The 13,200-nt window shown below is 39.3% G+C and overlaps 1 protein-coding gene across 2 annotated transcripts in view; it reads left to right on the top strand.

Annotated features, from left to right (window-relative positions):
• Positions 1-1,128: 1,128 nt before the first annotated feature.
• Positions 1,129-13,200, top strand: part of MAEL (maelstrom spermatogenic transposon silencer) — a 37,409-nt gene continuing 25,337 nt past the window's right edge. The window contains exons 1-5 of one of the 2 annotated variants that reach the window (XM_013058410.2): positions 1,129-1,458; positions 1,717-1,809; positions 3,051-3,150; positions 4,074-4,229; positions 6,104-6,145. In XM_013058410.2, coding sequence (XP_012913864.1) covers positions 1,327-1,458; positions 1,717-1,809; positions 3,051-3,150; positions 4,074-4,229; positions 6,104-6,145 — 523 coding nt within the window. In that variant the 5' untranslated portion in view covers positions 1,129-1,326. The remainder of the gene's footprint in view (positions 1,459-1,716; positions 1,810-3,050; positions 3,151-4,073; positions 4,230-6,103; positions 6,146-13,200) is intronic. The other variant, XM_004756731.3, reaches the window with a different exon arrangement.

Genomic DNA, 13,200 nt, shown 5'->3' with positions numbered 1-13,200 from the left:
GCACATGCACCCCAATGTTTATAACAGCAATGTCCACAATAGCCAAACTATGCAAAGAGGTGAAATGTCCATCAACTGATGAATGGATGAAGTAGTTTTGGTATATATACTCTGTAATATTACACAGCCATCAAAAATAATGAAATCTTGCCATTTGCAATGATGCAGATGGAACTAGAGGGTATTATGCCAAGTGAAATAAGTCAGTCAGAGAAAGATGTCATGTGACTTCACTCATGTGAAATGAAACAGATGAACATAGGGAAAGAAAAGGAAAAATAAAAGAAGATGAAAATAGAGAGGAGGCAACCCATAAGAGAAGCTGAACTCTAGGAAACAAACAGAGTTGCTGGAAGGGAAGTGGCTGGGGACACGGGATAATTGGGTGATGGGCATTAAGGCAGGCATTTGATGTAATGAACACTGGGTGTTACATGCAACAGACGAATCACTAAATTCTACTAATAATACAGTATATGTTAACTAAATTAAACTTAAAGAATAAAAAGAAAACAAAGAAGATGCAGTGGAAACAAAAACTTTCATAGTAGCTCCAAATACATACCAGGAATAAAACTAACAAAAAAATGACACAACCATTAGGAGGAAACCTATAAAATTTTATTCAAGGACATTATTTAAATCTAGCTTCTTATTGTACATTTTCTTCCTAACACATTGAAATTTGTCTAAAAAAAAAAAAAACCACATATTCTTTATAACTCTAAGTGGTGTGACTTAAGAATGGGGGAAACACAAAAAAGCGGTAACCGAAAAAAGCCCCTAGTGGTTGATGCACTTGTTTCATCATCTTCCCCTCAAACTCTCCCCACCGGACTGTAAACTTCTGGAAGGAAAAGATCTTGTTTATCGCGCTCCTCACTCTGTCCCCCCACCCAACACCTCCCAGTGCTCGGCCCAGAGGCGGCCTTTTACAGTTAAAAAACACGAAAGACCTTGAGCCACTCTGCAGACCTCTTTCCCTCTACCGGCTTTGACACATATTACGCAATAATGCACAGGAACGGCGCCAGACCTTCCACGTGACAGCACGCCCACCAACGCCTCATCCCAGCCAATCAGAATGCTTTGCGCCTGTGACCACGCTCGCCGCTCCACCCCACCCCCACGGCCCCACGAGTCCGTCTCAGGCTGTTTGCCTCCCAGCGAGGCCAGTGCGGCTGCGCAACGCGCCCTGATTGGTCGAGAGCTGTAGGCCTTCGCGCGCAGGCGCCGGCCTCGGTTACTAAGGGCGGGAGCCCGGCGAGGGCGCCGGCGGCTTGTGGGGTCTCCGGCGCACGTCGTCGAATCCTGGCCTCGCTCGCCATGCCAAACCGCAGGGCCAGCCGTAATGCCTACTATTTCTTTGTGCAGGAGAAGATCCCCGAGTTACGGAGGCGAGGCCTGCCTGTGGCTCGCGTCGCTGATGCCATCCCCTACTGCTCTGCTGACTGGGCGGTAAGATGGGGGGCGTGGGGGGCAGGGGGGTCGGGGCGGGGGGCAGACCAGGCAGTTGGGCAGTGGGAGGGCGAGGCGACGAGGAGGCCAGGGACGCCTCGGGCCCTGCTGGAGGGAAGGGAAGCCTCCCTGTTCCCGCTCCGGGGCAAACCAGCGCCGGGACCACCTGTACGGTCTACGCTTCCGCCCCTGGGGCCCAGGGCGCTCGGAACTCATTGCTGTTTCTCTCCTCTCTCAACCCCCTTCAATGTCCCCAAGCTTTTGAGGGAGGAAGAAAAGGAGAAATATGCAGAAATGGCGCGAGAGTGGAGAGCGGCCCAGGGAAGGGACGCTGGGCCTTCCGAGAAGCAGGTAAGGTTGGCCCGAGACGAGCAGCTCCCGGCCGGGGCCCCAGGCGGGTTCGCCAGATGCCGAGCGAGCGAGCGAGCGGGTGAAGCCAAGGGTGGGCTGGTGGGTGCTTCCCTGAGTGCAGAGAAGAATTTTTCTTTTTTTCCCCCCTGGTGTTAGGGCGCCTGTTAAAAAGCCAGCAGGTTCCCTCACTGGGGCACGTGTTGTTCCTTGGTGGTGAAAGGCTGGGGGAATCCCTGTTGGGAAACCTGCATCGGTAAATCCTGGTCAGTGATGAGAGTGTTGGTCTTAAGGTTTGTACTGCATGAACTCTAAGGGCTCCTTTCAAACCCCTTTATGATTAAAAGACCCCCCCCCTTTATTTTATGTTTAAAAGTAGCTTGGATCGCCCTGAGTTCTCTCTTTTTCAATGAACCTGGAACCAGGCACGCTGTTGTGTTTAAAAAGTTGAAATAACACGGGGCGCCTGGGTGGCTCAGTGGGTTAAGCCGCTGCCTTCGGCTCAGGTCATGATCTCAGGGTCCTGGGATCGAGGCCCGCATCAGGCTCTCTGCTCAGCGGGGAGCCTGCTTCCTCCTCTCTCTCTGCCTGCCTCTCTGTCTACTGTGATCTCTCTCTGTCAAATAAATAAACAAAATCTTAAAAAAATAAAATAAAATAAAATAAAAAGTTGGAATAATAAAACCTGCCCACGCTGGTGAATGCTAGTGTGCCGTATAGGTAAGAGTGGAATGAAGTTGATTCGAGTAAACTTACAGGTCGTAGAAGGATAAAGTACTCAGTACAGATTTTCTTGACTTGTATGGGGAAATTCAGCGTGATTGTCGACTTTTCCCCTCCCTCCGTGTTCTTTCCATTCTTACATAGTGAAATTCCATTGTTGAAACTGTCAACATTGGGTTGAAATTCAAGAGAGCTTTGCTTGCTTTTGGTGTGAGAGATTTTTATTTTGTAGGTGTATGTTTGGGTAGAAGCTCTAATTGGTTGAACTGTACTTATATAGGGGAACCTTGCCTTTTTTTAATTTAACTGTAATTTCTTATAAGACATTTCCCCTCAAAATGTAAGCCATGTTGTATACGTTCCTCATTGGGTCAGCATGATTGAGTTGTTAGTTTAAGTGAAAAACAAGAGAACTTTGTCGAATGATGTCCTTTTGGCCACTGGGCTCAGTGATTCCTTAAGTCATTCCTAAAATTCAGTAAGAGTTTGAGTATGTGACAAATTATTTTCTTTCTCTTTAGAAACCTGTTTCCACTCCACTGAGGTGGCCAGGCATGCTTGTACCAAGGCAGAATGTTTCACCCCCTGATATTTCAAATTTGTCTCTAAAAAGTGATCAAGGTAGAGTAATCCTAAAAGCAAAACGCTTAGATAAATGTGGGTGCTCAAGACACTGTGATATAGTGATGATTAATTATGTGTTCTGTTCATTTTGATCCTGCATTTCAGAGTAATTGACTACCAGTGTTCAAATATGGTGGTGCTAAAGTTGTGAAAGATCGGGTAATTTGCATTTGTTGAAATAACAGTGGAGAGATTTTGTTGTGTTTTATACAAAAAATCGGGTTTCTTGGTTAATAACTGCTTTTTATGTTAATAAATATACTTCATATATTTAAGTGTTTATAGCTAGACCTTTAAATACATATAAATTATAAAGAGGTTGAACTATTGAGCTAGCCTAGAAAAGAACTTACCTAATAAGAATCCTCGTTATTCCTTCTGGCTTGTTTTGTGTTCTGAATTTGTTGAAAATTAATAAACTTCTAACAGTCTTAAATGTGGTCAATCCTGTTAAGTAAGACTCTTCACATTCTCGTTGAGTATTTATTGGTGCTCTTGTGTATATTGGGTCAAGGTGAAGAGTGAACTAAATTGTCCATAGTTTATATCAGAGTTTTTCTATACTGATTCTACTTGGCTTTATTTCCCGAACCTCTCATATTTGTTGAATATGGGTCACAGCTTTTCTTAAGTCATTCCTAAAATTCAGGGCTTATGTTTAGCTAAATTATGTAGAGCTGGCTGCAAGTTTGAATAATTTTGTTGCTTCATGCAGAGTGGTTACCACTGTAATTCTTGATAAGTGTAATAAAAATTTTGATTCATTTATCTGGTACAAATTATCAGTTTTCTTTTTTCCAGCTCTTAGGATGATAGGAGCACAAGGAAAATGGTTCTAAAACTTTTGCTTTTGTGGAGGAGTTAACTCACAACTGTTTGTGTAGTCTTACCTTCTTTTTTTTCTTTTTATTTCTTTTTAGCTCTGCTTGGAGGCATTTTCTATTTTTTGAACATTTTTAGCCATGGCGAGCTACCTCCGCACTGTGCACAGCGCTTCCTCCCTTGTGAAATAGGCTGTGTGAAATACTCTCTCCAGGAAGGTATTATGGCTGATTTCCATAGGTTTATAAATCCTGGTAAGTAGTCGGAGTGAGTAGATGGTAAATCTTATTTATTTATTTATTTATCAGAGAGAATGAGCACTGGCAGAAGGAGAAGCAGGCTCCCCGCTGAGTGAGGAGCCCAATGTGGGACCTGATCCCAGGATGCTGGGATCATGACCTGAGCTAAATGAAGGCAGCCGCTCAACCAACTGAGCCACCCAGGAGTCCCTAGATGCTAAATCTTAAAACACCATGCGTTTGATCTTGACTTTACTTAACAGTATTTGTTTTCTTAAGAGCTGACATATAGTTCTTAAAGTGTAATAAAGACCTGATCATAATTGGTTGAGCTAGGTGTTTACACAGAATTTTTTAGTTTAAGTTTTTAACCTCAAGAAGGTGTTAGAATTTGGTGGATAGTATGCCTGAAAATGTGTTTGTTGTTTGCTTACCTGTGGCCTTGCATCTTGGAATTTTTTAAAAGTTTTTTATGCCTTTGCTCTTTTATTTCTTTAATCCATCCCTCACTTCGGACATCACAAGCTTTTAACTTGTGGTTGTTCTGTAACTTTGAGCAAAGTTATTAACCTTTCTGAACTTATTAGCTTATCTGTAAAGTGGAAATAATACCTATTGTTGCCTGGTCTAAGGAATACAAGAGAAGGTACGGAAATAGCCTGATACTTGAGAGTCTCTCGGATGTTCTCAACAGCTCTTCTGGCTTCTCCACTCTTGCAAACCCAGAAGCAGTGAAGGCGTAGGATTCAGTTAGGTTCCCAAAAGGGTAGTTCCAGGACCAGTATACCTTTAAGGCAAGTAGGAGAAATCTCTAGGGAGAAGAGTGAAGGGAGAATAGAGATTGGGGAAAAAAAGAACTTCAGCCTTAGTTTTGTCAGTTGCTTTAAAATTCATTAGAATAATCCAGTGATTTTCTTGTGTTTTCATGACAGAGAAACTAATCATCCTGCTCACACTTGTGAGAGCTGCTCCTTAGGATAAATTAATAACTGCTTTTCTTTATACAGTTGTAACACATTGAAAAGATTGAATTTACAGACCTTTTTTAAGCTATACATGCATGAGGCCCTATGTTAAGGGGCCTCTTTTTACAATTTTTAAAATTTTTACTTTATTAACCTATAATGTATTATTTGTTTCAGGGATACAGGTCTGTGAATCATCAGTCTTACAAAATTCACAGCACTCACCATGGCACATACCCTCCCCAGTGTCCATCACCCAACCACCCTCTCCCTACCACCCTCCTCTCCTCCAGGAATCCTCAGTTTGTTTCCTGAAATTAAGAGTCTCTTATGGTTTGTCTCCCTCCCTGGTCCCATCTTGTTTCATTTTTTCCCTTCCTACCCCCCAACCCCTGCCCTGCCTCTCAAATTCCTCATATCAGAGAGATCATATGATAATTATCTGTCTTTGATTGACCGATTTTGCTTAGCATAATACCCTCTAGTTCCATCCACGCCATTGCAAATGGCAAGATTTCAGGGTTCTTGATGGCTGCATAATATTCACTGTATATATATATATACACCATGTTTTCTTTATCCATTCATCTGTTGATGGACGTCTAGGTTCCTTCCATAGTTTGGCTGTTGTGGACTTCGCTGCTATAAACATTCGGGTGCACGTGTCCTGTTAAGAGGCCTCTTTATTTCTTTTCTGTAAGGAGTAACTTCCTTTTTAAAGTAGTTTAGATAATATACCAAAATTCTTTTTAATAGTTCTCATTCTTTGGTTAAGAAAAACAGTAACTTCTATGAAAGTTTAATTTTTTTGTATTTTCACATAGCAGTAGAGATTACCTATCTGTGTTATAACTTGGTCATCCTATGATACATGACTATAGCAAAACCAGAGGGCTTTTCTCAACAAAATATTTTGTATTACAGGTGAAATTCCACGAGGATTTCGATTTCATTGTCAAGCTGCAAGTAAGTATAAGGGAATGGGGTAGAATAATAGACACTGAATGTGTCTGTACCTGGTTAAGGCTTACTGCTTTAGGGCACCTGGGTGGCTCAGAGGGTTAAGCCTCTGCCTTTGGATCAGGTCATGGTCTCAGGGTCCTGGGATCAAGCCTTGCATCCAGCTCTCTGCTTAGCAGGGAGCCTGCTTCCCCCCCTCTCTCTCTGCCTACTTGGGATCTCTGTGTGTCAAATAAATAAAATCTTAAAAAGAAAAGAGTTACAGCTTTACATGGACACATAAAACTTAAGTTGGGGGAATAACATCCTTATTGTTGGAGAATCCTCATAGAAATGGTAGATGGTGTATGTGAGCCTTAAAACTTTAATATTAAATAGACTTATGGGATACCAAAGTATATGTGTACCTAAGCTCTGAACTAAACTCTTCTATGAAATAGGTTTTAACTAGTTTCCTCTGTGATTAGAATGAAAATCATAATAGTTTTATTTTTAACTTACATTCAAAAGTGTAATTGTTTTAATAAGTTGTTTTTTTTAAAAACGTAGACAACTAGCAGTTAGACAACAATTAGAAGTAAGTTTTTCAAATCTGCTATAACAAGCAGCTATTTTATTTGTAACGCTGTTCTTTACAAATGAGAATATTTTAGAATTCCTTTGTCTTCTGAGTTTTTACAGGTCTTAGTGAAAAATATATACTAGACCTTTTTATTTGCTTGCCTGCTTGGAATCAGGGCAGTAGACTTTGGAACAAGGCAAGGGCAAATTTTTGTAGTTGGTCCCTTTATAGCTTTGAATGAAAAACAGTTTATAATACAGAAGAAAAATTCCGTTGTAGATTTTGAAGTGTGAACCGAGCTAATCTCCCCATGTGTTACATCCTCTGAGGTTATTCACCAAATAGGTTGTGGGAAGACAAAAACAAGTTTAGCTGGCGAATTAACTACATTTTTACTTAAGCTGTTTCTGGTTTGTTCATCTTTGAGTGCATTGGAATCCTTGCTATTTGCCAGACTCATTTGTGAGAGTGCCATTGGCTTTACTGTTTATTATCTTGGTTCTGATAAATACTTGATTTTTTTTTTTAAAGATTTTATTTATTTGACAGACAGAGATCACAAGTAGGCAGAGAGGCAGGCAGAGAGAGAGGAGGAAGCAGGCTCCCCGCTGAGCAGAGAGCCCGATGCAGGGCTCGATCCCAGCACCCTGGGATCATGACCGGAGCTGAAGGCAGAGGCTTAACCCACTGAGCCACCCAGGCGCCCCAATACTTGATTTTAAAGCAGTTTTTAAGGCTTATTTTTACATTTTCTTTTTTAAAGATTTTATTTATTTATTTGACAGAGGGAGATCACAAGCAGGCAGAGAGGCAGGCAGAGAGAGAGGGGGAAACAGGCTCCCTGCTGAGCAGAGAGCCCCATGCGGGGCTCTATCCCAGGACTCTGAGATCATGATCTGAGCCGAAAGCAGCAGCTTAACCCACTGAGCCACCCAGGCGCCTCTTATTTTTACATTTTCAAGTTAACCAGTTTAACAGAAACCTATTAAAGATTCTAGGAATGTTTTCTTAACTTATTTTTCAAACTACTTAAAATTGGTCACAGTCTCACTCAGGAAAGCTCACTGGTAAGCCACTTTGGAGCTCACCAATTTAGACAGGCCTTAAATTGCCAACTTGGTAACCCTTGGAAGTGTGCCAGCTAAAGAAGGTAAATAAATGATTGTATTAAAGGGACAGCCATGTTGACATAATAACTAAAAATGCTTATGCTGGGGTGCCTGGGTGGCTCAGTGGGTTAAAGCCTCTGTCTTTGGCTTGGGTCGTGATCCTAGAGTCCTGGGATCAAGCCCCACATTGGGCTCTCTGCTCAGCAGGGAGCCTGCTTCCTCCTCTCTCTCTCTCTCTCTCTGCCTGCCTTTCTGCCTACTTGCCATCTCTGTCAAATAAAATCTTTTTTAAAAATGCTTATGCTGATGTAATCAGCCTGATGCTTAGGAAAAGATGGTTTTTCATAGAGGAATATACACTGAAGCAGATGTACATGTGGATGAAGAGTGAGTAGAAGCTAAGGAACGTGCGTGTAGATCTTTCACATGCTCCCGTGCTGTTCTCTGGCCTTTTATGAAACCGCGTAAGTGAGAGTAACTGAAGACTTCATAGATGGGCGTTATGGTTTAACACATTAGAATCAAAGAATTTCAAATCTGGAGAAGGTATTGATACAGAATCTATTGATCTCCCACCCTCACTGCCATGTTTTTCTTGGAAGCGTTCTGGTTCTGTATGAATTTGTAGGGTTGAGAGGTCTTTGTCCTCATTCTCCCCCACTTCAAGAATTCTGATTCCATATTATTGCTTAGTCTCTTCATTCTTAATCATTTATTTACTTGAAAGCCATAGAGCATAGTTTTTAAGTTTTGTTTTTCATATGCAAGTTCTTAATTCACCTGACATTGACTTCTGTATGGTGTGAAGTAGAGATTTTTTCTTTCTTTTTTTTTTCTCACATGGCTAATCCGTTGTCTCCACATCATTCATCCAATAATCAGCTTGTTTGTCAGTATGTGGTGCCGCATTTTCTTGATGCCTGCATCTTTTCCATATCTTTTTTTTAAAAGATTTTATTATTTATTTGACGGAGATCACAAGTAGGAAGAGAGGCAGGCAGAGAGAGAGGAAGAAACAGGCTCCCTGCTGAGGAGTGAGCCCGATGTGGGGCTCGATCCCAGGACCCTGAAATCATAACCTGAGCCGAAGGCAGAGGCTTTAACTCACTGAGCCACCCAGGTGCCCTTTTCCGTATCTTTTATTTTGTTCTATTGGTCTACTTGGTTTTTGGTATCTATACTGTTAAATACAGTATTTTAATACTTAGCCAAGGTTCTTCATTTTGTTTTGGAACATTATTCTTGACTTTTTGATTACCTTTAAATCTTCAGATCATTTTGGAGAAAACTGGCAGCTTCTTGATATTCTATCTGTGAACAGGGTTCTACTCTTATTTTTTTAGATCTGTAATGCCTTACAATACTTAAAATTTTCTTCACAGTGATCTTAATATCTTGTAAAATTTATAGCTTATAAATTTTGTTATAAGTTACATCTCTTAAAATTATATTTTTATTTACTTTTGCATTTAAGTTTTATTTAGCCATTGCTAAGCTATAATTGAGTTTTTAGTGAATTCCTTGTATAGTCCTATCTGTGAAATGACTTTTTTCTAATCTATTTTTTATTTAAAACTTTAAAAATTTGTCGTAGGTTCTGGCTAGGAACTCTGTAGTTTCTAATGTTTCACCAGTGAGTATGCTGTTCACTGTGCTTTTTGTTTTGTTCCTTCTCATGTTTTGTATGCACTCTTGATCCTGATAAAGAAGTTCCCTTCTATTCTCAGTTTGGATAGAGATACCAGTTGCACATTATAGTGAGTGGTTTTTTGGTGTCTCACGTGATTTGTGTCTTTTGTTCATCTAGTAATTTGCTAACCAACCTTCCATTCCAGCCGTAAACCGAGCATAGTCCCTATATAGCTCTTAAATTGGTTTGCTAATATTTTGCCATCCTGACATGGGTTAGAGAATGTGTCTTCAGTTTTTTAAATTTACCTTGGGTTATTTTTTAATGGTTTTGCTGAAATTATCAATATTTTTTATTTTCCTGAACATATAAAGTCTTATGTCTGATAACCCTATTATAGAGATCTTCTTTATGGATCTGTTGGTTATCTTGATGTTCAGTCAAGGTATCAGATCTCTTGCTATGTCTCATTATTTTTGAGTGCTGAACAGTAGATATAAAAACTTGTTATTCCTCTTAAAAAAATTATGATTGATTTTTGTCAGAAGGTGGCTACTGCTGCTAGCCATCTGAAAGTACCTTAATCCAATTTCAGAGATTGAGATAATACAAAATTGGGTTCAGATATTTTAAGAATGCCATCTATTCCTAGTTGATCTCTAAAAAGCGGGGAACAGTAGATTACCACCAAAGGATCATCTGTGAAATTTGTAATTGACTTCATGGCATGAACAATGGAAACCAGAATACAATTGTATATATTAAGTATGTAATGAAAAGATATTCAAGTAATATTGGAGTATTATTTTTTGAAGATATTATTTTTAAGTAATCTCTATACTCAATGTGGGGCTTGAACCCACAACCCAAAGACCAAGAGTCAAAACCTGCTCCACCGATGTAGCCAGCCAGGGTCTTTGGAGTAGTATTTTTAATTCTTAGAAGTCTAGGTCTGTTGAGAACTGCTCATTTTCTGGGACTCTAAATCTCCTCTTCCAGAACTGGTAAATGCCCAGATTACCAGTGAACCTAAATGCCAGAATCAAGCTCTCCAGCATTTCTTCCTCTCCTGGATTTTGGACCCGTAATTCCTTACTGCAGTTTTATCTCAGCAGTGCTTTCAAGCAGGTGTTTCATTTATTCAGCTTTTCTCTAATCTGTCATTATCAGCAATTGTATCTTCTGTATCCTTTTTTTATAACTATATGCTGCAATTAATAATTTGATCTCCTCAGATATAAGCATGATTATTTAAAATCTGTGCTGAATAACTTGGGTAGCTGGAATACCTTTGGATCTCTTCCTGTCAAATTTGGTTTGGTTTCATCCTTTTTTCTTCATATACCTGTTTATTCATATAGACTGAAAAAAATTGGTTTTGAGTATGACAGATTTATTGGTATTTAAGATTTATTTTAGAGCAGGAGGGAGGAGAGGGAGAGAGAAAATCTTGAGCAGACTCCCCATTGAAATTTGGAGCCCAGCATGGGGCTCAATCTTGGGACCCCAAGATCATGACCAGAGAAATCAAGAGTTGGGCACATAAGCAACTGAGCCACACAGGTGCCCCAGATTTACTGGTATTGTCGTAAAGACACTGATATCAGTCGTTTCTCTCACGTTTTGGCCTTAGGTTAATACTTCATTTGAGTCAAGATAAGCTCATGTAGGAGAGAGATGTTATTTTATTTTATTTTATTAAATTTCTTTTCCGCCCATGGAGGGAGGTTATTTTAACAGAAACAGTGAATTGGACAAAAGTGGAAAGTTTGCTTATCTTAAAGCAAGTTAAACTCCTATATCTTGATATAATTAAACCATGTAAGAACTAATAGTTCTATATATATTTCCATTGTTTTATTTGGGGCTTACTCTAAAATGCAAATGAACAAAGTGTTAGGAATATATACAAGTTGCTTCTCAATTACCTGTTAAAAGAGCTCAGCCAGTAGTTATCACCAATAAAGTAGTACGGAGCTGCCTCCAAATTAAACATTGCAGGAGTTTTCAAGGAAATCATATACTGTTTCTTATCTGTGACTGTGCTTTTAAAGATGTGTTTAACTATCACATGAAAAAATTTCATATACAAAAATTTTTTTAAAGCCCTACAATACGTAGATCTAACAACATATATGTGGTCAAAGATTCCATAAGATATGCTTAAAGATGCATTTTCTTTTATCTTTAATACCTAAACTATACTTTTGAGAGGCCATTAATTAATATGTATACAGTTCAGAGCATATTACTGTGCTAAAATAAGAATTCTTGTATTAAGTCCAAATTCACTTTCACAAGTTAGTAACTTAAGCTTTAACAGAGTTGCAGAAAGTACATCATTCTCCTTTTCATCTTCATAAAATGTTATTTTTTTGGTTCTATCTTTAAGAAAAATACAGCCAAATATTTATTATATATAAATTTAAATTTTTGGTGGTGATTTGTATTTGAAAAGAGCTTCCTTGTGATTCACCTCAGGATTTGGTGGAAATGCTTACAAGAACTAGCTAATAACAAAAACTAAGGAAAGCACATTAAAAATACTGATTTACTTTGGTAGCAAATGGTCTTTAAACACTAATGAAGGTAGACAAGACCCATTCAGGTGAAGTGGGTTATTTCAAATACTCAACAATTTACATAAAGTTTAAAAAAAAATTTAAAGAGCTAAGCATCTGTACCAACTGATAGCAGTGCAATACCTTGTTTGTGATGACTTAAAACAAATGGCTATTAGGAAAAAGCTGTACTTTAATTATATCTAATATATTCCAGCAACATTTTCCTTCCAGTACAACACTCCTTCTCTATACAGCGTTCCTGGGAGCCGGTTTGGGTTAATAAGGGAGTTAAGAGTAATTCTGCAGTTTAAGTAGACAATAACTTTTCTTTTCCTTTTAATGTGCTAATAGTTGTGTCTAAAAATATGTAATTCTTAGAAAAGTACCATTTGATTTTTTTTTCCTTATGTGTAACCTTTTTGGAAACTAATCACATGATACTACAAAATTAGCAAAATGTCTTGAAATCTGAATACAAAACATATATTAACTCTAATTTCAAACTCTTATTTGTGTACCACCACCCAATCTTTAAAAAAAAAAAAAAATAAAAAGGTGGCTCCGAGAATATTCTTTTACCATTCTTTAAAATAAGAAACTATTCTTTTTAACTTTGCATCCATATTTGCATCCACTTTTGAAACCTCATTTGTCTTGGTCATGGACATTTCTGAGATGAGATTTTATATTTCACTCCCATAGCTTCCAGGAAATCATACTTTTCCTTTATTGAAGGAGTTGGTCCTGCTGATGTAGGTGTGTCCCTTCCAATACTCTTCATTCTCATCTTTGCTTCTGGAGGCATTTCCTCTGGTTCAGTCTTCCTCTTCCTTAAAAGCTTCTGCTGCTGCTGCTGCTGAACAGGTTTTTGGAGCAAGAGTTTTTTTAGGCTTATTTGGTCCAAGTTTGATGGATATGGCTGAGGCTTTCTTTTTTTTTTTTTTAATCTTTTTTTTTTTTTTTAAGATTTTATTTATTTATTTGACAGAGAACACAAGTAGGCAGAGAGAGAGAAAGAGAGAGAGAGAGAGAAGCAGGCTCTGCACTGAGCAGAGAGCCCGATGCGGGGCTCGATCCCAGGACCCTGGGGTCATGACCTGGGCCGAAGGCAGAGGCCTTAACCCGCTGAGCCACCCAGGCGCCCTGGCTTAGGCTTTCTTTGTCTTGTGTCTACCTATGGCAAATCCAAACTTGGA

Source organism: Mustela putorius, unplaced genomic scaffold (genome assembly GCF_011764305.1).
Source record: "Mustela putorius furo isolate JIRA1106 unplaced genomic scaffold, ASM1176430v1.1 tig00000785_pilon_pilon_pilon, whole genome shotgun sequence".
Lineage (NCBI taxonomy): Eukaryota > Metazoa > Chordata > Mammalia > Carnivora > Mustelidae > Mustela > Mustela putorius.
This window is presented reverse-complemented; position numbering and strand designations above follow the sequence as displayed.